This window comes from Perca fluviatilis, chromosome 15 (assembly GCF_010015445.1).
Source record: "Perca fluviatilis chromosome 15, GENO_Pfluv_1.0, whole genome shotgun sequence".
NCBI lineage: Eukaryota > Metazoa > Chordata > Actinopteri > Perciformes > Percidae > Perca > Perca fluviatilis.
The window spans coordinates 5,676,769-5,703,326 of record NC_053126.1 but is presented as its reverse complement, the minus strand read 5'-3'; the positions used below and the strand labels follow the sequence as shown (position 1 = coordinate 5,703,326).

Genomic DNA, 26,558 nt, shown 5'->3' with positions numbered 1-26,558 from the left:
TGTGTGTGCGCTGAAGGAATTTGAAACGTCTGACATCCTACCAGAATGTGTTCATTGAGGTGGTGCGTTTTTCCCTTACACACACCAGGTAACAATTAGAAAATGGGTTATAGGTGAGAATCATTTGTTAGAACAACACTGTTGGCACGTATCCTGACACGCACTAGTGGGGATGAGGGGGGAAAGGTGGCGGTGAAAATGGGTTTCTTAGCATTTTAAATGGTTGATTATAACTTGCATTATCAAATTACAGAGAAAAGTCATGAGTCGCTGGGGCTCGATTAGGCTTTATCGCACGTTACGCTAGTAACAAACAGCAAATCACTTTTTACAGTCCCACTGAAAACTATGAGGATACTTAAAAAAAACAGGACACATAATGTTCAGTTTAATAGTCAGTTAATGTCATGAGATATATGATTCTGGCATCAGACTTCCATTAAAAGAAACAAATACCCACACACAATTTTTAGCGTTTAATATAAACATGTTGGCACTGTCCTGTAAAAACCATATCGCTAAAAGCTACTAAAAGATTTCATGAGCTAAGCTGAACGTCAGCTTGGCGAAAATGATTTCTAGTTTTTTGTTGTTGTTGTTTTTTTTAACTTGAATCTTTAATACATTTTTAATACTATTTATCATTTTTCTGCAATAGCCATTCAATATATAATTACCTCTCTATAGTAATTTTTATCGTTAATGGTGAAGTCCACCATTCTCGCACTGGATTCAAATTAGAGTGCGGATCGGGCCGCATTTTTCTGTCCGAGCCCGGCCTGCGTCTGACAGAGCAGTAACCGAGCCCGACCCCGACAGGCATTAAGATATTTGTGTCCGAGCCCGACACAGTTAAAATCTCGTTTTTTTTCTCATACCAATGACACATGTACATTTGTTTGTGTGGAAAGCTTTGATTAAGCAGCTGTAGGAAGGCATTCGGAAATGTCAACAGATGAGCGCATCAGCACACACGGGGCAACAAGCGCACGTTAACACAGGCGCGCACCTACATAATAAGCTGTTTTAAATTTAAAATGTTCAATGCCTTATCGCGCTGATGTGACCGAGCCCGACCCGAACCCCAGCATCATTTTTAAATATCTGTCCAAACCGGGTCTCCATCCTCTAATTCAAATTGACAGGAAACATTACATATATGTAACCCATTGTTATTGTTTTTATTTCTATGTCATTAATAACCGCCTCAGTTGGCTCTCCTACAGCTGTATCAGAGCTATAACCAAGTTATTGCTGATGCAAACCAAACATCTTCTGCTGATTTTTCACGTTTAAAAGCATGCTGCGAAATGCAGGGGGGGACTTTATTATGAAGCAGTCACAGGAAACACAGGAGGTGTATGGCTGACTGCAATCAATAATCAGAAATGCATTTACAAAGCAAGATAACAGTCACTTTTGGCATTTTTTTGGCAGCGAATCTGTTTTGCAGGGAGTAACTGAACAAGAATGAGTCAACGCAGTAAGCTGTTAGATGAAGAGTGAAAGACTACTTTCACCTGGCGCTGCGTGAGTCAGATCGCGGTTGTTCAATAACATGACAAAGATATGGAAAAATAATAAATTATTGACTGACTTCTTTGTTAAAACAGCTGTTTAGTTATTTTATCACCAGTGACCCCCCGGGTGTTGAATATTCTCAATGCATAAAAAGACACTTAAAAAAAAGTTAAATGTGGAGAGGCATGGTTTTCTTTGGACAACGACGATGTGAAGTACAGATGAACAGGACAAAGTAATATAATCACTTCTGTGTGTGAATATGTCTCTGCTATGATGAATAATAGGTCGTATTATTAAACTTGTGTGTCTGTGTGTGAGTGAAAGAGAGATTGTGATTGTGTGTGTTGTGATTGTGTGGATGGTACGTGCATGCCTGTGTTAGATATGTATTAGTTCCTGTATGTGTGTTTGTAGCTCCTGCAGTGTCTCTGACTCAAGGGCATTCACTGCAAACCCACACCAAAGTGTTTGCACATGTCAGTGATCATACAGTGATGCAGTGCAGCCACTTAAGCTACGCACATGAATGAATAAATCTGTGTCTTTTAAAGCTGGGTGTGGAAGGATCCACCTCCACTGTATAATTCAGATGCACACTGCGTAACTCGTGTGTACGCCTCTTTGTGATTAATTGGAAAGCTGCATTTGCTATTGATTTTATTTTTTTTTTTTTTTTTTTTTTTTTTTTTTTTTTTTTTTTTTTTTTTTTTTTTTTTTTTTTTTTTTTTTTTTTTTTTTTTTTTTTTTTTTTTTTTTTTTTTTTTTTTTTTTTTTTTTTTTTTTTATAGAGGGTTTTTTTTTTTTTTTTTTTTTTTTTTTTGTAATAGGACTGCTGTTTTAATGTACTGATTTAGATGTTACATTATCTCACAGATTCATATAGACTATACAGCTACTACACACAAAAACACACACACACACACACACAGAATCCCTTCCCCCTTGTCCATATACAGACGGCACCCTTTCCCCTACACACATGGTTAGTTTTATCAGGGTAATGGCTGTGCAGTGCGTTCAGTAATGTGGAGGGCTAAACATGAACCCTTTTCCAGCTCTCAGGAGTTTGTGATTGGTAGAGGCTGTAATGGTTCAAAGGTTCAAAGTTTCCTGATGCTCACACATGCAGGGGGTGGAGTTTAAGAAAAACGACCGATAAAGGTATCCTGCTGAGATATGACATGTTGCAGTGATGGAGTTGGTTTTAATGGGGAAGTGAGTGACGTCAACACACTTTGAACAGCGTGTATGTATACACACATCAGTGACTACGTTTACATGCACATAATATTCAGGAGTTTGCCATTATTCTGAAAAAGGCATGGCTAATAAAAGTGAGTATTCCACTAATATTCCCGTTTTCATGTAGCCATGCGAAATGAGATTTGTTCAGTTTACCAGCAATGGCGGACTTGTTGGACCGTGCAAACACAGCCTCCCTCTTTCGTTCCTTCAACCAGCTTCTTGAAAAGGTCGGCATAGCGATGTGTGCACATATCCAAAAACCTGTTGATATTGTAGGGAATATAGAAATATTTCTACAATATCCAAGTCTTTGATAATGTCTAAAAGTAGCTGTGTTTCTCCTTCTTATCGGGTCTCCAGCCCTGCAAACTGTTGCCGGTTTGGTTTGTGTATTGCAACCATAGCAACGCACAGAGCTGACCATAAGCATGCAGTAAAAACCACCGATTGAGACACATAGAGTATCCCACGTCTTAATTGGAAAATGCTATATTGCTGTAAATGTGCTGTCCCCTCAAAATAACTCAACACACAGCCATTAATGTCTAAACCGCTGGCAACAAAAGTGAGTACACCCCTGTATTAAATTCCCATAGAGGCAGGCAGATGTTTATTTTTAAAGGCCAGTTATTTCATGGATCCAGGATACTATGCATCCTGATAAAGTTCCCTTGGCCTTTGGAATTAAAATACATCATCCACATCATCACAAACCCTTCACCATACCTAGAGTTTGTTTGGCATGGTTTTATGTCGGTTAGCCTAATAGCTGGTTTGATTTGCATTGAGAGATGATTTTATGAAAAGTACCCCAAAGTTGAATAAATATATATATATATATATATATATTATATATATATATATATATATATGAGGGATCGGAAGATCCAGTTTTGTTAGTTTTTTCCCTCTGTCGCACGTGTGTCACATGCTGGAAGAGTTGAGTGTACGAATAAATAAGAATTCAATACATTACATCTGTTATTTATTCTTAGTTAGGAAAGTCTGGTGGCTATAGTCTCATCCACATGGTGGAAGGAAGGTATAATGTGGAAGATATACAGTGTATTATTAATTCAACAACGGTATCGGATCAGTATCGACAGATACACAAAGCCCAGGCATCGCTATCGGGACTGAAAAAGTCGGATCGGTGCGTCCCTACACACAATGCTACCAGGTAGAGTGCACTTTGGGCGTTTTAATATAGAGATGTGTGCTAGAGATTAAAACGTTAAGATATTTCTCGTCTAGTTTAAAAGTTGTCTCGCATATTGGTACACAACTGCAGAATAACGTCCGTACTACTCAGGACCAATTCACATTAAATCAATCGGTGCTCAATTTTGGTACCTGAGAGAGCTTTTCTGTCTTCTGCATGTTTCACAGAGGGTGGGGCTCATCTCTGACCTATTTTATTTTTTATTTCTTTACGGTCTATGGCTCCGACACACACAAACACACACCCACGCAGAGGTGCGGTGCAGACGGAGAGAACGTTCGCCACCTCTGCAGGTGAGACACGGCGATGTCGGTAAAGCGGACACAAGTGTGGGTACACTTTTCAAAACTTCACGCAGACAGCGTTTGCTGCAATATAATATAATCGAGAGATTGCCGTGCAGTTAATGTAGGCCTTATCTTCCGAGATGGACAGGTGTTCTCTATTGCCCTGGTGACTGACTGACAGGCATAAGACAGAAGCGTTCATATGCCCTGGTGACTGACTGACAGACTGGAGGTTGTAGGGCAAGACAAGGCAACTTGATTTCTTTGTCACCTTTTAGCAACAAGGCAATTTAAAGGAACACGCCGACTTATTGGGAATTTAGCTTATTCACCGTAACCCCCAGAGTAAGACAAGTCCATACATACCCTTCTCATCTCCGTGCGTGTTGTAAAGCTGTCTGACGGCTCCAGCGGCATCAGGCCATCACAGAACAGGCAGGTGAATGGTTCCAGTAATCCTACTGCTCCAAATAAGTGACAAAATAACGCCAACATGTTCCTATTTACATGTTGTGATTTGTAGGTTGGCGTGTACAAAAAAACGTAACATGAGACACAGCCGTCTTCTAACCGTAAACAAACCGGGAACTATATTCTCGGCGGTAGAATATAGTACTTGGCGGAGTGATATGCTCGCAGCAAGCCTGTCTGAGAATATAGTTCCCGGTTTGTTTACGGATAGAAGATCGTTGTGTCTCATGTTACGTTGTTTTGCACGATGCGCTAATGACTCCACAACATGTAAACACGAACATGTTGCTGTTATTTGGTCACTTTGTCCACAATTGGGAGCAGTAGGATTACTGGAACCAGTTACCTGCAGGATCTGTGCTGGGCTAAGCTAATGCTGGAGCCGTCAGACAGCGTTATAGCACGCACGGAGATGAGAAGGGTATGTATGGACTTGTCTTACTCTGGGGGTTACGCTGAATAAGCTAAATTCCCAATAAGTCGGCGTGTTCCTTTTAAAGTGCTATGAATAAAACATTAAAGAGCAATTAAAAACGGTCAAAAATAAAATGGGCTAAAAAATGATAAGATACAAGAAAAAATGGTTATAGTGCAGTGTAAGAAATGAATAATTATTAGATTAATGGGTTGTAGGGACAGGTTTGGGAGAAGAGAGGGGAGCCACAGTTATTAAGACTGAAGAGGTTAGTAATACAGGAGAGAAGCCTTTTGAGTTTGTGGCAGAACCTTTCACAGTGCTCATTTATCATTTTGTGACCATTTTTCCAGTCATATTTCATCATTAAAGTTTTCTTTTAAAATGGTGTTAAAATCTCGTCTTGTCTCGTGAACCCAATCTCATGTCTCGTCTCGTGAGCCGAGTGTCTCGTCACGCCCCTAACTTATGCAGATGTTCTCTCCCCATCGACCATTCAGTTGGTTGAGGACTAGGTAGAATTTCAGTCGACCACCATTGTCCTTGGTTGAATACAGACCTACTGTGAATGTGTCCGTCTGATTCAGCTCTGTGTTCTCCCTTTATACCCCTCCCTCCCTCCCCGCTGTGACGATTGGGGTTTTTACTCCAGGGTTACATTAACTGTCCCTTTCCTCAGAGTGCAGTCTGTCTGTGGTCTGTCCTGTGGAAGCAGAGTGCATGGTGGCTCAGTAATAATGGGATTACAACCGACTGCTTCGGCATGGAACCGTCAGCATGCATCGATTGTACACACACACACGAACAAAAACCAAGTGTACAGTATAAATCGATTGCCATTTATTAGTTTGGTTGTCGTGGTTGCAAGGGTGACTGACAGTCTTGGTTCTCTTTCCTAGGCGATGCCTACGCAACAGGCTCCAGTCCCTTCCTGTCAGGTTATCCTGGCCACTCCCCCTTGACCTCTGAACCTGCGTACAGATCGGCCAATCCCAGCGGTCTGCAGATGGCTCAGCTCTGGGCATCACACGCTCACGAAGGTAAATCACCATTCTCTCTCTTCTTCTGTTTCAGTACCGACGTCAGATTCTTAAAGACGCATCATCGTTTCCGTGACATTTCTCACCGTCTGCTCCCGTCCAAAGCCCAGGAGGCTCTTCATTCTGTTTCTCATTGCTTACACCAGTGGGATCCTGTTCCATTTCGGTCTCTCTGCTGCTAGCTGGCTCTGTCCTATATGTGTCTCGTTTTCCTCAGTCCTCCACCTGTCTCTTCCTTCTTCCTGCCGTGCGTTATTGTAATCCATCTTCCTCTTGTTCTTTTTTGGAGCTTCCTGTCCAATATGAACTTTGTCTCTGTCTGTCTCTCCTGCCCCACTTTTCCACATCTCTCTCCTGACCTAGCTTAGGAACACAGTTTTAGACAGTTAGGTTTTTTTTGTCCTCTCCATGGACCTGTCTGTGCTCTTCTTAAGATCCTGTTCAGTAAGTGATTGGATCTCTGTTCCCTCCTCATTCCCGCCTGTCCTTCTGTGTGTCCTTATCGAATCTTGCTGGAGTAGAAGCTCATATAGGAGGGAATGTATCCCGCAGTGCATTTTGGCAAGGTAAAGGGAGAAGGACGAATGGATTCTGTTTAGGGTCAATTTTAAAACTGATTGCATCGCCTGTGTGGCACAGATCTCATCCAGTGCTTCCCAACACAGCAAATCAGATTATGTGTGATTAGTTTTTTAAGATTTAGTTTCAATCTTACTCGCTTCGATTTAGGGACGGTTCATGAGGCTATGATTATAGGAAAAAGTCTGAGCAGTAACTTCTCGACTCTTAGCTAGTTCCCTGGCAACTGCTCAGAGCCAAGAATAGTCCGCAGGCACATATAACACACCTTAAAATGGCAAATTTGTGTTTTTACACTTCAGTTTCTGTGCAGATTAAACAATCAAGATATGTGTGAAGAAGTGAGCTTTTGAGGTGCTAGTAGGTGCATTTTGTTACCTTCAGACAGAGCCAGGCTTGCCATTTCCCTCGGTGTCCAGTCTTTATGCTAAGATGAGCTAATAGTTATAGCTATATGTCAAGCTAATTATTTAACGCTGGATTACATGCATGCCATGTTTCCTGTGATTTTTAAACTGAATCCAGTGCGGGAATGGCAGACTCCGCCACTGACAATGAAAACTACTACACTGAGAGGTAATTACAGAATGTAAATACATTGAATGGCTGTGGCAGAAAATATGACCACCATAAATGTATCAAAAACAGGACTGGATCTTAAGACAATCTAAAGGATTATACCTTTTTGAAATTGTACTTCTAAATACACAAGTCGATCACTGGGCCATCTGCTCTGCTCACACCCTGTTAGACTTTACAATCAGCCAAAGGAGGAGGGATTAAGGATGGATGGACTTTTTGACGTTCGACTTAAAGTTTAGCCTGAATTGAGGCTGAAGTATCTGAAGAAGCTAAAAGCTCCTGCTGGCTAGAGAAGCCTTGGTATCGACTTGCTCTGATATGAATATAATCTTCCACGGCCTAAGAGAGATTCTTATTACCTTGTGGATGGCTTTAATAGCAGCTAAAGTTACTAAAAGCTGGAGATGTTTCCGGGCGGCGGCTAAGAGGCAGACTTTGGATATGTCTGGGATGCACCGTAGCTGCACAGGAACCCCGTATCAAAGCTGTTAGAGATCAAGGTTAGCCGTTAGCTGTGGTTAAAGGAAGCCTTGCACGAAACGTATTCTGCATGCCTTTGGTCCCGTCCCATCATTCCTCTTATATTTCTGTCTCCCTATGCCTTCCTCTAACCGCTGACAACCTCACCACCCGCCTCCTCCTGCTTCTCCATTTCTGCCTCCCAGAACGGAGAGGAGACAGATTTATACTACAGCTCTGCTGCCTGGCACTTCGTGCTGGAACGACAGCGGCCTCTTTTGATATTTCTTGAAGTGGCCGGAGTGTGGGAACAGGGAATGTCTCGCCCTCTCTGGGTGGCTGTGGTGACATCTCAGGGTTGCAGCCGGCTCACTCCTAACACAGAAATCTAAAACATTACACCACGCGAGGCTTTGTCTATATTAAGAGTTGGTCTCTGAGAGCAGCAGCTGTCGGGCAGACTCTTGCCTCACATCAACCTCAAGCTGAACTCATGAGCAAAACAAAATACTGGGTTATGGAGGTGACGTAGGGCCTGTAAACAAAGTTTGATAGGACTTAAATGTGCTCAAATCTGTAGACTAGTCTGAAGTCGAACCGCAGCGTCCAAAACTACATAAAGTTGAATCAACACCTTTCTAAAACAATTTCATTTGAACCTTTTATGAAGGCAGGATTTATGCAGGATCATCCACTGTTTATAGTCCGGTTAAAGTCACTCATTAATTTCCGGTGGCTGTAAAAAGGGCTGCAATGAAAGATTATTGAAATTATTGATTAACCTACCGATTCTTTTCTGCACGAATCATTTAGTCCGTCAAATGTAAAAACCATAGCGGGAAAAAGTTGAAGTCTTCAGGTGTTTTTGTTTCGTCCGACCAACAGTCTAAAAAGATTTTTTTTTCTTCACAGTGATTATAAAATAGGTAAAAGCAGAAATCCTCTCATTTGAGAAGCTGAAATCAGAAAAATGTTTTGGGCATTTCTGCTTGGAAAATGTAGCGAAGTAAATAATCGATTTTCAAATTAGTTGCCAGGGACTTTGTTGCAGGTCGACTCAGATCCAAGAACTAATATTCATTTTGTTACGTAACAGCGGAAGATGCTTTTAAATCCTCGTGCGTCACATCTCCAGGGGTTGTCCATTAGCTCCAAATAGTCCTCGTAATAAGTTCGAGGAAGCCATAATATTTACACACCTGAGCCGGAGAATAAGTTCTTGTCAAGTCTCTGTTTTTGTGTAAACTACATTGTATAATAACGTGTTGTTCGTGTCTTCAGGCTACCCTCCTCTGCCAAGCAGCCTGTACTCCAGCCCCTACCTGTCCCTGGGGCACCTGGATTCTCCCTCGCTCTCCCAGCACCCTCTCTACGACTCGCATAAAGGTCAGTCGTTGTCTCACTAACAACGTTCATGGAGACAAGTAGCTGAATTTGGTACTACATATTCTCTCTCTCTCGTATCATGTGATACATGAATGGAAGTAGGTTTCATTCAGTGAGGAGACTTGTAGTTTGTTGTGGAACGGAGCCAGATACGGGCGACATTCAGCTGCTTTGATTCTTATTTTATTTTCGTGTTAAAATGTATAGTACATGTCCTTTTCCACTATATGACTGTTGCAGATCTACCGCAGGTTTGTGTTACGTTTTCTTGGCAAGTCGACCGTTAAATATTCCTCATGCTCACCTCTGCGTCTGTGCTGCTCTGAATCTTCAACTGTTTAAACAGACCGTGTTTATGTAGTGGGTGTGTAGACTCATGTTTCTCATGTTTTTGTTCATTTCAGAGGGCTTTTACCTGCCAGCCTCCTTGAGCCAGTTGCCTCTCCACCCTCCGTCTGCTCCTCCGACCGTCCCGTCCAGCTCCACGCCCCCCCAGAGGACGTCCCGAGATGGGGGTCGGGACCGGCCTTACCGGGGAGAGAGGGAGAGAGAGCGGTCAAGAGAGGAGCAGAGGCCGCACAGTGTGGTGGACCTGACGCAGGACGGGAGGAGCGTGGAGGACCGCAGGGCGAGGAGCGGCGACCGGGAACGAGAGAAAGAAAGGGACCGGGACACGGAGAGAGACCGAGATAGTTGGCCCTTCCACCCTCACCACCAGCAGCAGCAGCAGCAGAAGTCACACTCCCAGCCTTCCACAGTGGAGCCCAGATCCAGGCGGTCACCTCCACAGCACTCCTTCCCTTCGGGTGGGGGTGGGAGGTTTCATGGACCAGAGATGGACAGAGGGGGTCCGGACGAAGAGGGGGCCTCTCGACCCCACCATAACCATAACTCTAACGCTAACTCGAATAACTCAAACTCCCACTCAGACAGACAAAGGAGGAATGACTCTGTAGCTACGTCAGCTGGGACCCTCCACATCTCCTACGCCCTTCCTCCAGCGTTTCAGCCCTCCGGCGCTGGCCCGCCCCAACCCTCCACACCCAGAGAGTCCACGAGAGAGCAGCGAGTCAGCGCACCGACATATGTGCCTTCTGTGGAGGTTTACGATGAGCGGGTCGGGCCCATCCAGATTGCCTCGCAGGCCCGCGACAACAAACACGGTGACAAACACAGAGACAGAGAGAGGGAACGAGACAGAGAGCGAGACAGAGACCGTGAACGGGAGAGAAACCTGGAGAGGGAGAGCTACAGGTTTCCTGAGAGGAGCCCGATGGAGCATCCTCGACTCTCCCAGTCTGGCGATTCAGGCAATCAGAGAGAGGAAGGTTCGGTCATTTGTTCAAACGGTTCCATCGGTAAACGAGGTCAGGACGTGTCTTACTCCTCCAGTCAATCAAGGTTCAGCCCGGAAACCAGGGACATCTCTAAACACTCAATCCAAGTGGGCATAGAGCGGGCAGGGGCGGAGCCTAAGTGGAATACCATCAGCCCTTTAGCCAACTATGCCACGAGTCACATGGCTGCCCTAGCAGCCCAACACGGACACACGCTCGCCTCCCCCCACAGCCAGCCGACACATGCACAAATGCCCCATTCCCCTCACACAACTCATCGGCCCAGCAACAACCCACACTCCGCCCACAGCCATTCCCCGCAGAATCACCCCTCCCAACACGGACACGGGCGTGCAGTTGAGGAGGGGAGTCAGAGACGCTACCTGGACCCATCGGCGCTCTACCGACCTGGGGGGTCATTGGCAGGAGAGCGGGGTGGGTCATCAGGGTCGGATCCCACAGAGGTTTCAGCCATGCAGAGTCTGATTAAATACAGTGGGAACTTTGCTGCTGAAGGTCCGGGTTCCTCTAGGAACGCTGCGGATGGCAGAGGGCCCTTTGGGGGTCTGGCTCACGTTGGTATGGAAGCCGAGAGGGAGAGGGAGAGGGAGAAAGAAAGAGAGAGGGAAAAAGATAGAGAGCGGGAAAGGGAGAGAGACAGGGAAAGGGTATCGGTTGGATCTGGTGGTTCAGGGGCGTTGAGAATGCCTCCCCAGCTGAAGAGAGAGCAGGAGCGGCCGGACAGCGCCCGCTCGTTTGGCCGGGAGGCGGAGGGGGAGGTGCGCCACCCTCCGGTTGGCATCGCTGTGGCTGTGGCCCGGCAAAGAGACAGTGGAAGCACCAGTAAACAGACCAGTGGACCCTCAGACACACAGAGAACCCTGCTGCAAACAGTTATTAAAGGTAATGGTGCCTTTAATGTAAAACTGCTGAACTACTGCTAAACACAGTTTTTAACACCTATAACATACTATTGCTGGGGCCTAACCCTCTAGTAAAGTCCTGTTTTCTTGCGTGTGAATGATGGACGTACAAGTAGGGCTGGGCGATATGGAGAAAATCAAATATCACGATATTTTTTATCAAATACCTCTATCGATACTGCAACGATATTGAAGTGTTGACTATTGGTGCTTTCACAAAATATTTACACAATGAGAGTTTTGATAAATAATCACCAGTAATGTGGATATAATGACTAAGTGGGTAAAGGCAAATAATAGAACAGTTACAACAGTCTGGTAAGTTCAGAAAATGACATCACTTTACTGTAATGCAGCCTTTAAAACCAGGAAAAGACAACACTTATGCCATATTACGATATCCAAAACCTAAGACGATATCTAGTCTCATATCACGATATCGATATAATATCGATATATAGCCCAGCTCTATGTACAAGAGGAACTGAAAAATTTATATTTTCTGTGATCATTCGTTTATGTATTTTCATTGGATATAAGTTTTGAAATGCTTGCAGGAGTCATGTGGTGACGTTCACTCAGTCACACAAGTCATTGTATATTTCATAGTCTCTGGCAAGTTAAATCAAGTATACTTAATTCATTAGAAACCTTTTCCCCCTGCTTTTGCTTTCAACTCTCTGTGCTGTGGCTGCTCTCAGAACGGCACTTCAGGGAACATGGATCCCCTTAGTTAAATGAACCAAGAGCAAATTATTCCTCATTTTGGTTTGCATGAATAATGGAGCATTCACTTTCTTTCGGATCAAAGTTGTGTTTTCTCAGCCCCTGTTTGACTTTGAGGTTCTCGTGCACGTAACATGATTTAGAATTGTAGAAATAACTTCCCCCACCCAAAGAAAATGACTAATTATGTCTTGGGTTGTGTTTTAGTTGGAAGGCCCCATTTTGGCGAGTTCTTAGGCTCTCTGTGCTGCATAGCAATTCCTGCCATACAGCGCTCTATTCTTGTATGCCAAGGTCATTCAGCTACTGTGCTCCCTCTCCATCTCTCGGTCTGTCTCCTTGTTTCTGTTTCTCTCTCGGCTCCATACTCTTTCTGTCCTCCCACAGCTCAGCCTCTCTCTCTCTCTCTCTGTCTCTTACTCTTTTCATTTCGTTGAATGTCTTTCTCTCTCCTTCCCCACCCTTCCTTCCTCTCTGAGAAGGTCTTTTGTAGCGGCACTCCCTCCTTGTCCCACCTCAGGGCCCCTGCTCTTTCGCCACTCTTTTCTCCACCTCCCAACCACCACCCTCTCTGCATTAAACATGTCATTACAGAGTGCTGCTAAAAGCTACAAACAAGCCTTGAATTACAATAAGACCATGGGTTCGTTGCTAAGCAATGGATCAGTCTTGTGTGTGTGTACGTGTGTTTGTGTGTGTGTGTGCACGTGCATGCTTGTGCGCGCCTGTTGGGGGCGTTCATCCATTTCCTTGCTTGAGCAGAGTGATTGGACTAATAGCACTAGTCTCTTATGCTGAGAAGAGCTCCAAATAAACAGCAGAGGATTTACACAGAAAACACAAACGGCTGGATGGATGAATGAGCGGATGCAGGAAGGATATATAGGCTAATCATGAGAGATGTAGATCGATAGGTTGATATACGGGAAGCAAGAGGTTCGTCGGGAAGTAAAGAAGTAAACAGAGTGTGAGATGGAGTGAGGACCAGCGATGGAGGAATGGGCAGAAAGAGGGGGCGTGCAGTGCTAATCGCTGGCCTTCTGATACAGAGGGGATAGCATGCAGGACAGGCTCCCTGTAACCTTGGTAACAGTCTTGAAACCTTTCCCGCGGAGCATGTCAGGGATTGTTAAAGTCCCTTGTCCCTTTATGGGCTACACATACACACACACACACTTTCAGAGCAGAACTGAAGGGTTCATCACACTTGTATAAAACCTCTCTGCTTCCCGGGGACCTTCAGTCAGCGGTGATGAGATGGAAGAGGGTTAACGGAAAAGAGTGCAAGGAGGAGAGCCTCATGTTTATTCTGGACTGCTTGGTTGAGTGCTGCTGCTTCCCTTTTTTTTTTATTTATTTTTGCTCTCTGTCTTCTGGCCCTAGTAGTAAGCTGTGTGTGTGTGTGTGTGTGTGTGTGTGTGTGTGTGTGTGTGTGTGTGTGTGTGTGTGTGTGTGTGTGTGTGTGTGTGTGTGTGTGTGTGTGTGTGTGTGTGTGTGTGTGTGTGTGTGTGTGTGTGTGTGTGTGTGTGTGTGTGTGTGTGTGTGTGTGTGTGTGGTGAGGCAGAAGTGGTATTTTCACACGTCTCCTGTGGCAGTAGACTAATAACTGATAAGTGCTGACACTCAGAGTGAGAGCTGTCAGTCTGTGTGTGTGTGTTCAGTATGTGTGCACATGCTCTGTGTGTTGAGGCTGTGGCCCTACATTGTATTTTTAGCTTCTCTCGGTTTTGACACGTTGTGTCGTGTCACCATTACATAGCCAGTGTCACCTTGTCTTCTTCCCCTCTCTCCACTGCTACAGTATCACCCACTTTCCTCTTTCACTTCTCACCACATTATTGCTTCCTCTTACCTCTCAACCTTCCTGTATCTTCTTTCACAGCTCCTATTCTTTTCTTTAATATATACTCATTTTTGTTTTTAAAGGGTAACTTCGGTATTTTTCAACCTCAGCCTTATTTCCCCTTGTCTATTTCCTTTTTGTTTTAACATGAAACATCCCCCGCAATCGCCAAACTCACCAGGCTCCATTTAAATTAACAGTCATTTTATCTTCGTAAAACACACTTCATTCAAAATAACTATCAAACTGTCAAAAGCCGTCTTGGTTCGTCTTCCCACTGTTCCAACAATCACCACACTGGTTTGGTTGAAGTAAACCCTTCATTCACCCATTGACGTGTGGAAATATGCTGGCTCTGTACACACTAAAAGTCCTGATTACTTAATTGGAGTCTGGTGAGTTTGGTGATTTCGGGGCCGTTTCTGGTTAAACAAAAAGGATGTTGTCCGACACTTATAATTACATCCAGGGCCTGTCAGTGGCAGAAACGGCACTTTTAGTGGACAGAAATTGACGATGCGCATTTGCCCTATATGATTACATTGCAGCCCGGTTCGCGGCTGCCTGTTCTAGCGTTCTCGCTCAATACTGGACCAGTTTCAAAGATATTTGTTCACGTTAGTTACTTGGGCACCAATGCATGGGGAAATAGGGTCCAGGTTGAAAACTACGGAAATGACCCATTAACCCTCAAGGATCCTCAGTGATGCAGCTACTAAACATCTTTGTGTGCCTGAACCCATCATAGATGAGGAGCGAGGGGAGGAGCGGGGTCGTCACCATGACGACCGTCTGCTGGCTGGCAGGCTGGAGCGCGAGCAGGAGAAAGTGCTCAGGTAAGGGGGTGTGGCTGATGCGGTAATATTTTCCTTCTGAACCCAAACTTGAGTGGTAGCCAATTGAAATGGTGTAAAGAAATGTAGTGAGTTAGACGTTAACCGGTGGGAAAACATTTTGCACTCACTTCAATTACATATCTTTTTGTTCATTAAATGTACTTCCAAACACACAGTCTTAAATAAAACGGTCTTGTCTCCTTCCAGAGAGTCCAAGGAGCTGGCAGAGTTTACGCAGATGCACCCTACCCCGCTGTCTAGCAGCTTGACACCCAGCCTCATGACCCCCAACCTTATGGTGACAGGAGGGGCGGGACGATGGCCTCCCGACCCCTCAACTCTGACCTCTCACCCCTGGATGCCCCGACCTGGAGCCCCCCCAGTTTGGCTCTCCAGCTCCCCATACAGTACGTGGATCTACATGAGACTGGTGACACTTGTTTACTGCTACCAGCACACCAGTTTGGATGTTCCCCAAACTGCACTTAACATTCCTTGTGACACCTTTGTATAATGGATGAACTCAGGCATATATTTAGTGATTTAAAAAAAAAAAAAAAGCTTTTACCAGGAGAAAAGTGATTAGATGTACTTCAAAAAATTACACCGATTTTGATAAACAATTAATGTTTAAACTTAAGTAATTCCTAAGCTTAATGCCAAGTTCTGACTTCTCAGTTGTGAAGATTTTTCTTTTTCTCTTTGGTATGTGATAGTAATCTGGTTCTCTGTGGGTTTTGGTCTATTTATTCGACATAACATGCATCCAAATGCATGTCAAATAAATCTCCTTGTTGGAGATGAATGACCTTCCATGTCTTCATGTTGAGCTGCCACTTCATATGTCCACTATGGTAGACTGACCGATGTGGACAAGTACAGCGGCACGCCGCTCAAAGCATTAGCAGGCCTAGTGCAGTAGTACCAGCATCTCATGTCCTTTTCAGTGAGCATCTATGTCTTACTCTCTGTAGGCAGAGTTATCCAACCTGCTGCTAAAGACTAGAGAGTCTAAATCAGTTGAACACCAGGCCGTGGCATACACAGTGCCTGTGTAGCCTTTTGTGATTGGTGTAGCAGAAAGAGGATTTGCTGTCTCTGCCCTGTGGCTGGTCAGCAGCAGCAGCCTCCAGGGGTCAAGTTCCACAGACATTCCTGATCTTTGCAGGATATTCCTGCTCCTCCAACGCCCGCTGTCCAGAAATAACAGCATCAAGACACACACGCACATACTTATGAGTTTACACATAACTGTACACACATCTGAAAATATAGAAACCCGCACATGCAGAGCTCCCCAAGGGCCAGCTCTGTCTAGACAGAGGGCGAAAAAGAAAGGATAAAATAACTCAAAAAGCAGCTAAATTCAGTGTGTGATCACTGATGTAACTCTATTATGGCTTCAACATGGGTATACATACTTGGTGAAGAATGATGCTGAGTTAATGTTGGTTTTAGCTAAGCTGGGAAAAAGTTTTTTTTTTCCTCTGTCTCTAACTTTTTTTCACACTTTTTCTTCCCTGCCCCTCTCATTCAGGCCTGGGTCCTTCCTCACTCCACCAGACCCTCCCCCCAGGCTACCCACAGTCTCTGCCAGGCTCCATACCCCATCCATACCAGTTTGCCAGAGACCCACAGTCTGGACAGCTAATAGTCATCCCCACTGAACACCTGCCACACTACGGTATGAAAGTGTACGCGTGCGTGCGTGTGCATATGAAACATAAAGTATGGCTGCATGATGTTGGTTTGCTGATTTTATCGCTTATGAAATGAATGCGTTGTAGCAAAAAGCAAATGATTGCAATGTTCATTTTGAAACAGATGTTAGTGTTGGTAATTACTGTAAACAAATGAGACCATATCCAACAACATTGACAGCCTCCATATGTTATTGTGGACTGTGTGCCAGTAGTTGTTGCTTTCTGCTGCTTTACAACACAAACAAAAGGGAGCTATGATGCACTTATCCTCCTCTCTAGTCAAAGAGAAAAAAACTAATATTAAGCATTAAAACAAAGCCGTGATTCCCAACCAGGGGTACTTGTACTTAGGCGGTACTTCCACAGTTGGAAAGATTAGCTAAACTAATTTTTAAAAAATGTATAAATTAAGCTTTGATTAAACATATATCCGCATATTGAGTCAGCTGTAACAATAATCTTGTGATTAACAGAGAAGAAAAGTCTGAACAATTAGCTAAAGGTATTGGATAAATGGTTCATGTAGTTAGCTAAAAGTAATAGGTAAACCTGGCTCCACAGGAGGTGACGTGCTGGAGCGCGGAGCCCCGGTGTGGTCGGGGGTGTACGGTACAGGCAGCTCGCTGCAGCACGCAGCCCAGCTCCAGCTCCTCTCCCAGCAGCAGATGCTCCGGCAACAGGAGCTGCTCATGATCCAGCAGCACACAGCGCAGGTCCTGGAGCTGCAGAGGAACGCACAGCTCGTCGTAAGTTGTTGTGAAATGCACACGTATTAATAACTACACGTAATTCCAAGATATTTTTATACCTATGCATGTAAATGGTGTATATAGCCACCTAGATATACAAACATAAAACACAGACAGTCCTGCAGCTGTAGGAGACTTTTATGTGCATAATATTAATGTCCTTACAAACATCACATCCACAATAAACCCACAGATCGTAGAGGAACGGAGAGCTGGAAGTGAAACAAATCCCATTGCATACACACATGAACCCACATTCTACGACTGGGTAAAGAGTAACAGCATAAGGCGGATATTCTGTATTCTACTTATTGTCAACAATACGATAAAAAGACCAAAACCGACAATATGACCATATCTCAATACTCTGACTTCCCTACCCTGTCTGTAGCACTCAGCCCCAAACCCACTGCTCCCTACTGAAGACTTTAATCTTTAAAAATGGGTCACAAATATATTTTTCATTTGGAAAAAAAAATAATGTACACCAGGGGTGTCAAACTCATTTCCACTAAGGGTCACACTGGAAAAAGAGAATCACACCAAGGGCCAGACATGTAGAGTTTATTGACGTGCTTTTGTTACTGCATGTCACTTTTATTTTATTTTTTATTTTTTTACATTTTGGTAGCTTTTTTCATTTTTGTTGTGATGTGGTGGCTTTCTCAAACATTTGTCACTTTTCTGTAAATTTGTTGCTTTTTCCAACATTTTTGTTGACCTGAATCCCTACAAAACAACAACAACCTGTTTCACAGCCTGAATATGAAAACTCTCTCTCTGCTGCTTCTGGGGGAATTTCTGAGTCTCAGAGTTGGCAAATTCTGCCATATTCTGCTTTGAATGTCAGGCAATTGCAGTTTAAAAAACACTTTCCTGTGTTTTTGGTTTGGCGCACAACTAGGGCCAAAATTTGAGTTTGACACGTGATGTACACCCTTCACACATTTTATGTTATAGTAAAGTTGTTTAACACATTCAATAAACAGCCACTTACACAGCACATCCTGCAGCTGCAGGAGAATACAGTGGAGGAAGTACCCTGCAGCGACGCGTGTCCCATCGTACATACACACTCACAAAGCTGCCTCCTCTCCTGTGTTTCAGGAGCGTTTAAAGGCCAGCGAACACCGGCCGGAGATGCAAGACAAAGCAGACAAGCGAAACGCCCACCCCAAACCCCGCCCCTCCTCAGTATCTTCTCCTTCTCCCTCACCCATCCTGCACCCCCGCAAACCTCCCCCTCCCTCTCGCACGCCAACTCCGTGTACTTCCTCCCTCACCCCGCTGCCTCCGCTCCCCTCCCCGGTGACCACCCTCAAGTCAGAGGAAGGTGGGCAGAGAGCGTTGTCTCACCCGCCCACGCCCCTGCCTCACCCGCCTTCCCCCTGCTCAGCCTCTCCGCCCCCGTCTTCACCGCGGCGGCCTAAACTAGAGGCGGCCGAGGAGGGGGAGATGGGACGGAGGGGGCAGAGAGAAGGACAGAAGCCGACCTCTGCGCCCTTTCAAGGCATCTACTCTGGTGAGTGGGTGTGTTCTTCATGGGTTGTTGTTGGACCTGTGTACTGAAATGTCTTATTAGCTTGTTGGGCTTTAAAGGTCCCATGACATGGTGCTCTTTGGATGCTTTTATATAGACCTTAGTGGTCCCCTAATACTGTATCTGAAGTCTCTTTTATATAGACCTTAGTGGTCCCCTAATACTGTATCTGAAGTCTCTTTTATATAGACCTTAGTGGTCCCCTAATACTGTATCTGAAGTCTCTTTTATATAGGCCTTAGTGGTCCCCTAATACTGTATCTGAAGTCTCTTTTATATAGACCTTAGTGGTCCCCTAATACTGTATCTGAAGTCTCTTTTATATAGACCTTAGTGGTCCCCTAATACTGTATCTGAAGTCTCTTTTATATAGGCCTTAGTGGTCCCCTAATACTGTATCTGAAGTCTCTTTTATATAGACCTTAGTGGTCCCCTAATACTGTATCTGAAGTCTCTTTTATATAGGCCTTAGTGGTCCCCTAATACTGTATCTGAAGTCTCTTTTATATAGGCCTTAGTGGTCCCCTAATACTGTATCTGAAGTCTCTTTTTATATAGACCTTAGTGGTCCCCTAATACTGTATCTGAAGTCTCTTTTATATAGGCCTTAGTGGTCCCCTAATACTGTATCTTAAGTCTCTTTTTATATAGACGTTAGTGGTCCCCTAATACTGTATCTGAAGTCTCTTTTATATAGACCTTAGTGGTCCCCTAATACTGTATCTGAAGTCTCTTTTATATAGGCCTTAGTGGTCCCCTAATACTGTATCTGAAATCTCTTTTATATAGGCCTTAGTGGTCCCCTAATACTGTATCTGAAGTCTCTTTTATATAGGCCTTAGTGGTCCCCTAATACTGTATCTGACGTCTCTTTTATATAGGCCTTAGTGGTCCCCTAATACTGTATCTGAAGTCTCTTTTATATAGACCTTACTGGTCCCCTAATACTGTATCTGACGTCTCTTTTATATAGGCCTTAGTGGTCCCCTAATACTGTATCTGAAGTCTCTTTTATATAGACCTTAGTGGTCTCTTAATACTGTATCTGAAGTCTCTTTTATATAGGCCTTAGTGGTCCCCTAATACTGTATCTGAAGTCTCTTTTATATAGACCTTAGTGGTCTCTTAATACTGTATCTGACGTCTCTTTTATATAGGCCTTAGTGGTCCCCTAATACTGTATCTGAAGTCTCTTTTATATAGACCTTAGTGGTCCCCTAATACTGTATCTGAAGTCTCTTTTATATAGGCCTTAGTGGTCCCCTAATAATACTGTATCTGAAGTCTCTTTTATATAGGCCTTAGTGGTCCCCTAATACTGTATCTGAAGTCTCTTTTTATATAGACCTTAGTGGTCCCCTAATACTGTATCTGAAGTCTCTTTTATATAGGCCTTAGTGGTCCCCTAGTATACTGTATCTGAAGTCTCTTTTTATATAGACGTTAGTGGTCCCCTAATACTGTATCTGAAGTCTCTTTTATATAGGCCTTAGTGGTCCCCTAATACTGTATCTGAAGTCTCTTTTATATAGACCTTAGTGGTCCCCTAATACTGTATCTGAAGTCTCTTTTATATAGGCCTTAGTGGTCCCCTAATACTGTATCTGAAATCTCTTTTATATAGGCCTTAGTGGTCCCCTAATACTGTATCTGACGTCTCTTTTATATAGGCCTTAGTGGTCCCCTAATACTGTATCTGAAGTCTCTTTTATATAGACCTTACTGGTCCCCTAATACTGTATCTGACGTCTCTTTTATATAGGCCTTAGTGGTCCCCTAATACTGTATCTGAAGTCTCTTTTATATAGACCTTAGTGGTCTCTTAATACTGTATCTGAAGTCTCTTTTATATAGGCCTTAGTGGTCCCCTAATACTGTATCTGAAGTCTCTTTTATATAGACCTTAGTGGTCCCCTAATACTGTATCTGAAGTCTCTTTTATATAGGCCTTAGTGGTCCCCTATACTGTATCTGAAGTCTCTCTTTATATAGACCTTAGTGGTCCCTTAATACTGTATCTGAAGTCTCTTTTATATAGGCCTTAGTGGTCCCCTAATACTGTATCTGAAGTCTCTTTTATATAGGCCTTAGTGGTCCCCTAATACTGTATCTAAAGTCTCTTTTATATAGACCTTAGTGGTCCCCTAATACTGTATCTGAAGTCTCTTTTATATAGGCCTTAGTGGTCCCCTAATACTGTATCTGAAGTCTCTTTTATATAGACCTTAGTGGTCCCCTAATACTGTATCTGAAGTCTCTTTCCCGAAATTCAGCCTTGGTGCAGAATTACAGCCACTAGAGCCAGTCCCACAATGAGCTTTCCTTAGGATGTGCCATTTCTGTGTCCGTAGATATTGAGGAGGAGGGGGGGAATGAATGGATTAGCTGTCAACTATTAATTTAATTGTCAAGTATTTTGATAAACGATTAATCGATTTGAGTCCTTTTTTAATGAAAAGTACAAATTCTCTGTTTCCAGCTTCTTAAATGTGAATAATTTACTAGTTTATTCACTCCTCTCTGACAGTAAACTAAATATCTTTGAGTTGTCCTCAAACGAGACATTTGAGGTCATCTTGGGCTTAGAAAAAAAATACTGATTGACATTTTGGACCTGTTTTCTACATTTTATAGACCGAACAATTAATCGATTAATCGAGAAAATAATCGAATATGAAAATGATTATCCGTTTCAGCCCTACGTGTGTTAATGAGATGTTGGGGATCCTCTACTGTGTGTTTGATTCTTTTTGAAGAATGTGGCAATGGATACATCGGGCCTATGCATGATATTGGCTGAATCTATTAGTGACTCTAATTTCTGTATTTCTGTTTTACTGTTATGACAGATCTCCCTCCTGGTTACCCTTACCAGTCAATCACTGCCCCATTTGGCTCACCTTTCCCCCCTTATCACATCCCAGCACCCACAGTGGCAAACACCGAAGTAGTCCCACCTCACCGCTCCCGCTCTCCTGCCTCTCCTGCCTCTCCTGCCCCTTCGCCCTCAGCACACCTCCATTCAAGGCTGCTGGAAGCCAGCATCAAGCCACAGAAACTAGAGCCGTCAAAGACAGGATCTTTTCTCAAGCAGGAACCAGGTCTGGAGCAGCCTGCACTTGACATGACGACAGAACCTCTGGGTCCCGTTCGCCGGAGCTGCAGCCCTGTGCTTGCCAGCCAGGACAGAGAGGAAGACGGGGAAGTCCCGAAGCCCCAGCCTCGACCGCTACCTCTGCTTGTCCCCAGCCCTCCACCGCTACAGGGTGAAAGAGGGGAAGAAGTCAGGGAGGAAGACCAGGAAGGGGGGCAAATCAAAATGGAGGTGTCATCTTACTCCTGTCAGGCAGCATATGCCCTGCCTCCTCCACTCACAGAGACTGAGCCTAAACCCGAGGTCATGAAGGATCCCGAATGGTATCCACCGTGCATCGTTGCAGATTCAGACAGCCAGGAGTCGGCTCCGATGCGCGCGTCACTAGAACAAATCGCCAGCGCAGCGTGTGAACAAGAACAGCCGGACACTCCGATCAACTCGCACAGTCCCAGTCAGAAAGAAAGTGTCACTGAAGCTCCTGCTTTTCCTCCTCCCACCTCCAACTCGCCCCTCCCGCTGGTCATCGGTCCTGAGGATCCCATGGCGGGGATGTTCGCTCTGCTGGCAGCCAGTGAGATGGCCCAGGCCCGCCCGAGCACCCCACCCGCCCCGACGCTTACGCTGCATACAGAAAACCCTCCCGTGGGTGCAGACTGCAGCAGCGCCGGGGCTCTGGAGATGGTGGCGCTGGAGGGGATGGCCCTGCTTAGCCAAATGGCCCAGCGAGAGATGGAGCACATCAGCATGGAGCAAGGTGAGTAGATATGAGGGGGTGGGAGAATGAGAGGGTAGAGGAATGAAGGAAATAATATATGAGGAGTTGTAATTAAAAAAAATAAGAATAAAGTCTAATTCTGTCATCACCTCTGTTATACAAGAGGTTTTTATATTTCTCTCATGTTTTAATACCCTCTGCACCCCATTCAGATCTGACATTAGAGGGTCTGGACTGTCTTCTTGAAGCAAGCAGACAGATTTTGTTGGAGGCCATCGAGAAACAGTCCCACATCGATCTGCCCAGAACGCTGGACCCCACCAAGAAGTACAGCTGGAGGCAGAGGAAGGAAGAGCCGGTAAGATGTAGACACAAATGTCATGGCCACCCAGAGATGAAAAAGCTTTAGTCTGAAACGTTTTGACACCTTTTTCCTCTCTTCTCTGCAGCTGTACAGTAAAATGTCCCTGGACGTGTTGGACGCGGTGGAAGTGGAGTACCGTGTCCACCTGGCCGAGCTGCAGAAGACGTATAAGGAGAAGCAGAGAGATTTGAGCAAGCTGCAGAGACGCAGAGACAAGCGGTGAGTAGGCCTGTAATACTTATTATGTAATTGTAAATTTTTTTGTTTAACCGCATTTAATTGCTAACATTAGCTAAGGTCTTAAGGCGTATGACTGGTAATTGTTGATTTATTTTTTATTTTTTTTTATTATTAGATTATTTTTGGGGCTTTTCCGCCTTTATTTGATAGGACAGCTAGGAGAGAGAGGGGGAAGACATGCAGGTAATCATCACAGGTCGGATTCGAACCCTGGACCTCTGCGTCGAGGCATAAACCTCTCAGTATATGTGCGCCTGCCCTACCCACTGAACCAAACCGGCCACGCAATTGTTGATTTTGTTTAGATATGCCAAATTGTAAATATATAAGTGATTATATGGCTATATATATATATATATATATATATATATATATATATATATATATATATATATATATATATATATATATATTTTTTTTTTTTTTTTTTATTTTTTTTTTTTATTTATTTCAATTTTAAGTTGTTGGCATTTGACTCTAAACACGTTAGCAACAACAATGACCGGGGGGGGGGTACACTTAGAAGAAATGTTTTTATGATAATAAGGAGGCTTTGTTTACTTCGTAGGCTGTGTACTTGTGTTATTAGATTATCTGGGTCACATGACAGTGATATAATCAAAAGATGTAAATACATAAATGTTTTTTTAATTTGACTGAAAGACAATTATATTGTTAATTGAAATTATTTCTTAGACAATTACTTGTACAGCAAAATTTGGAATTGTTACAGCTCTGGTGGTGAGCTCACACACTTAACTGCAGGAACCAAAATACAAGATGAATGAATCCCACTGCTGCTGTTATTATTACGCACATCTCCACCCCAGACAAACACATGCCTATAACGCTCTTATGCATATGTCAGTGAGCGGCAGCAGCAGGAGGACGAGAGGCGGAGTCTGACCAGACGGGGCAGAGGACGACCCAGGAAGAGGAAACACTTGGCTACACCTCCCAAACTGGACTGCAGGCCTGGAAAGTGAGTGAGATCTCCACTGTAATTTTAATAATGTTTTTTTGGGGGGTTTGCTTGTTTAGTTTTTGGTATAAAACACCACAAATGTCTCGATGTCTCAGGGTGGGTAGGACAGTGCAATACTCTGAGGACTCTGAAGCTGGGGAGGGACAGAGGAAGCGGTTTCGGGTGTCCAGAGAAGACGAGGAGACGGAGGCAGGAAGTGGAGGAGGAAAGGTGAAAAAGAAGAAAAAGAAGAAGAAGAGCTGGAATGACCAGGAGCCGTCCACCAGTCATGCTCTGGAGGTAAGCCACTTGGAAGTGCAAGTTTTGTTTTGGCTGTAAATTTACCGCCGGTGTTCTGATTAATTAATAAAGTTTTGTGTGTGTGTGTGTGTGTGTGTGTGTGTGTGTGTGTGTGTGTGTGTGTGTGTGTGTGTGTCAGGTGTTGAAGGCGAAGCGCGGCCATGTGTGTGAGCAGGAGCAGCTGGCGTCGGACCTCGACCGAGCGCTTTCGCTGACGCAGCTCGGCGCATCGCGCAAACTCACCTCCAACTCCACATCAGACAAGTCGAAGGGCAAGTCTGCGGAAAGTCGGACGAAGGAGCGCAGCGTCCACCCATCCGCCAAAACGGGGAAACCCAAGATGCCCGCCAAGGCTTCTGCTTCGGAGACCGTCCGAAAAGTGAAAGGTCAGAAGAAGATCACTTTGTTCTCTACCATGAGATCAGAGCTCAGCAGCGGCTCAAACAGTGAGTAGACATCCAACATAACTGCTTTATATGACTGAGTCCAAGTCATATATATCTATCTATCCACAGTCTAACTAGTGATAAAACATATTCTACCTTACACTTACTGCTTTTATCTCGTTGTATGGAGAATATGCCTCCCCTAACCTGAGGTTGAGCAGTAGACTAAAAGACTTTTCCAATCCCACCCCTGCATGTGCCTCATCCTCTTGAAACCAGCATGCTGCATGGGCATGGTGGCGTAATACAACTGCTTCACGGTAGTGGTTAGGGTTGTAAATCACAAGTTTCATCACGATACGAAATTTTTTTTCGATTCTTTGGACAACGATACAATATTTGCTGATATTACAAAGTCTGCCACGATACAATTGAAATCGTTTTGATTCAACCCGCGCCCTGCGATGGATTTGAGTGCAATCTCATGCCCGTTTAACACAATCAGTTACATTTATATCAACTCAACCAAAAGCAACTGAAATATGATTTGATAATTGTATTATCGAGCTCTTCCAGCCATTTAAATAAAAAAAAAAAGTATTCTTTTTAATAAAAAACGAATAAATATAAAGCGTGACTTTCAGAATAAAGGCACATCTTCAAGATGATGGTATTGGATCGTTGTATCAATGTACCGTTAACACCCCTAGTAGTAGTGGAACATTAGGTCGTGTAGTTATGTTGAGTCGAGTCAATGATTAAAAAAAAAAAATAGATTCAGGTTTAGTTTGTAGAGTCCTTGCGGAGTCGTGATGATGTTGAGGTCAAGCATCGTTTCATGTTTATTTCACGAGTCATTGACCTTACTTTCTCTGCACCAGACTCCGATTCAGAGGAGCACAATTCTGCTCGAGGGGGCTGGCCCTCTCTCTCAGGGACGCGTTCCCACGGCGACCTGGCCACGAAGGGGCAGTCCGCATCCTCGCCGACGTCCCTGCTGTCCAGCGAGAAGCCTCCGAAGAAGAAACACAAGCACTTATCCCTGCTGCTGGAGGAAGCGGGCCTCAGCTCCTCCGACGACTCCTTCGACCAAGGTTACTGACCCAATCTTACAGCTCCTCGGGCCTCGCTGTACAGTCAGACCGAAACGGGTCTCTGGGCCTCGTCGCAGCTTGTGTCTTTGTTTGCGTTTCTCTAAGGCAGCTGTTTACCTAGTGTGCTTTAGCTTGACGATCCCTACCTCTTTCGCTGCTGGCTTTTCTATAAAGTTGCCTTTTTTTTAAAAAGAAAAAAAAAAGAGTTTACTTATTTCTATGGTGTTTTTTTTATTGCCTGGATTGCAAACCGTTTTTTGTAGCATTTGTACATTGAAAAATTGTGTGAATTGTGAGATTCTTTCATAAAGTTGTATTGCAGTTTTGGTACCTATAAGCTTTATTAAAGGTGTTGATTTGATTGGCACAGAAAGCGAAGCGCTGTGGTCCTTGTGTCTGCTTCATCTGTCTGTCTGTCTCCGTCAGTCTGTCCAGCCGCACCTCACACATCCTTTTAGACTGCTCTTTTCGTCAAATATCCCTTCAGTTCCTCCTGGCAAAGGTTGGAAACACAGTGTTCAGCTTGAGGTT

General features: G+C 44.2%; 1 protein-coding gene across 5 annotated transcripts in view; it reads left to right on the top strand.

Moving 5' to 3' along the window:
• tnrc18 (trinucleotide repeat containing 18) overlaps positions 1–26,558 on the top strand; it is a 55,688-nt gene that overhangs the window by 14,222 nt on the left and 14,908 nt on the right. For 4 of the 5 annotated variants that reach the window (XM_039824636.1, XM_039824638.1, XM_039824637.1 and 1 more), the window contains 15 exons: positions 6,064–6,204; positions 9,106–9,210; positions 9,615–11,450; positions 14,788–14,875; positions 15,083–15,282; positions 16,413–16,559; positions 17,140–17,324; positions 18,435–18,849; positions 21,717–22,718; positions 22,892–23,037; positions 23,129–23,262; positions 24,152–24,265; positions 24,364–24,547; positions 24,687–24,993; positions 25,815–26,027. In XM_039824636.1, coding sequence (XP_039680570.1) covers positions 6,064–6,204; positions 9,106–9,210; positions 9,615–11,450; positions 14,788–14,875; positions 15,083–15,282; positions 16,413–16,559; positions 17,140–17,324; positions 18,435–18,849; positions 21,717–22,718; positions 22,892–23,037; positions 23,129–23,262; positions 24,152–24,265; positions 24,364–24,547; positions 24,687–24,993; positions 25,815–26,027 — 5,217 coding nt within the window. The remainder of the gene's footprint in view (positions 1–6,063; positions 6,205–9,105; positions 9,211–9,614; positions 11,451–14,787; positions 14,876–15,082; positions 15,283–16,412; positions 16,560–17,139; positions 17,325–18,434; positions 18,850–21,716; positions 22,719–22,891; positions 23,038–23,128; positions 23,263–24,151; positions 24,266–24,363; positions 24,548–24,686; positions 24,994–25,814; positions 26,028–26,558) is intronic. The other variant, XM_039824640.1, reaches the window with a different exon arrangement.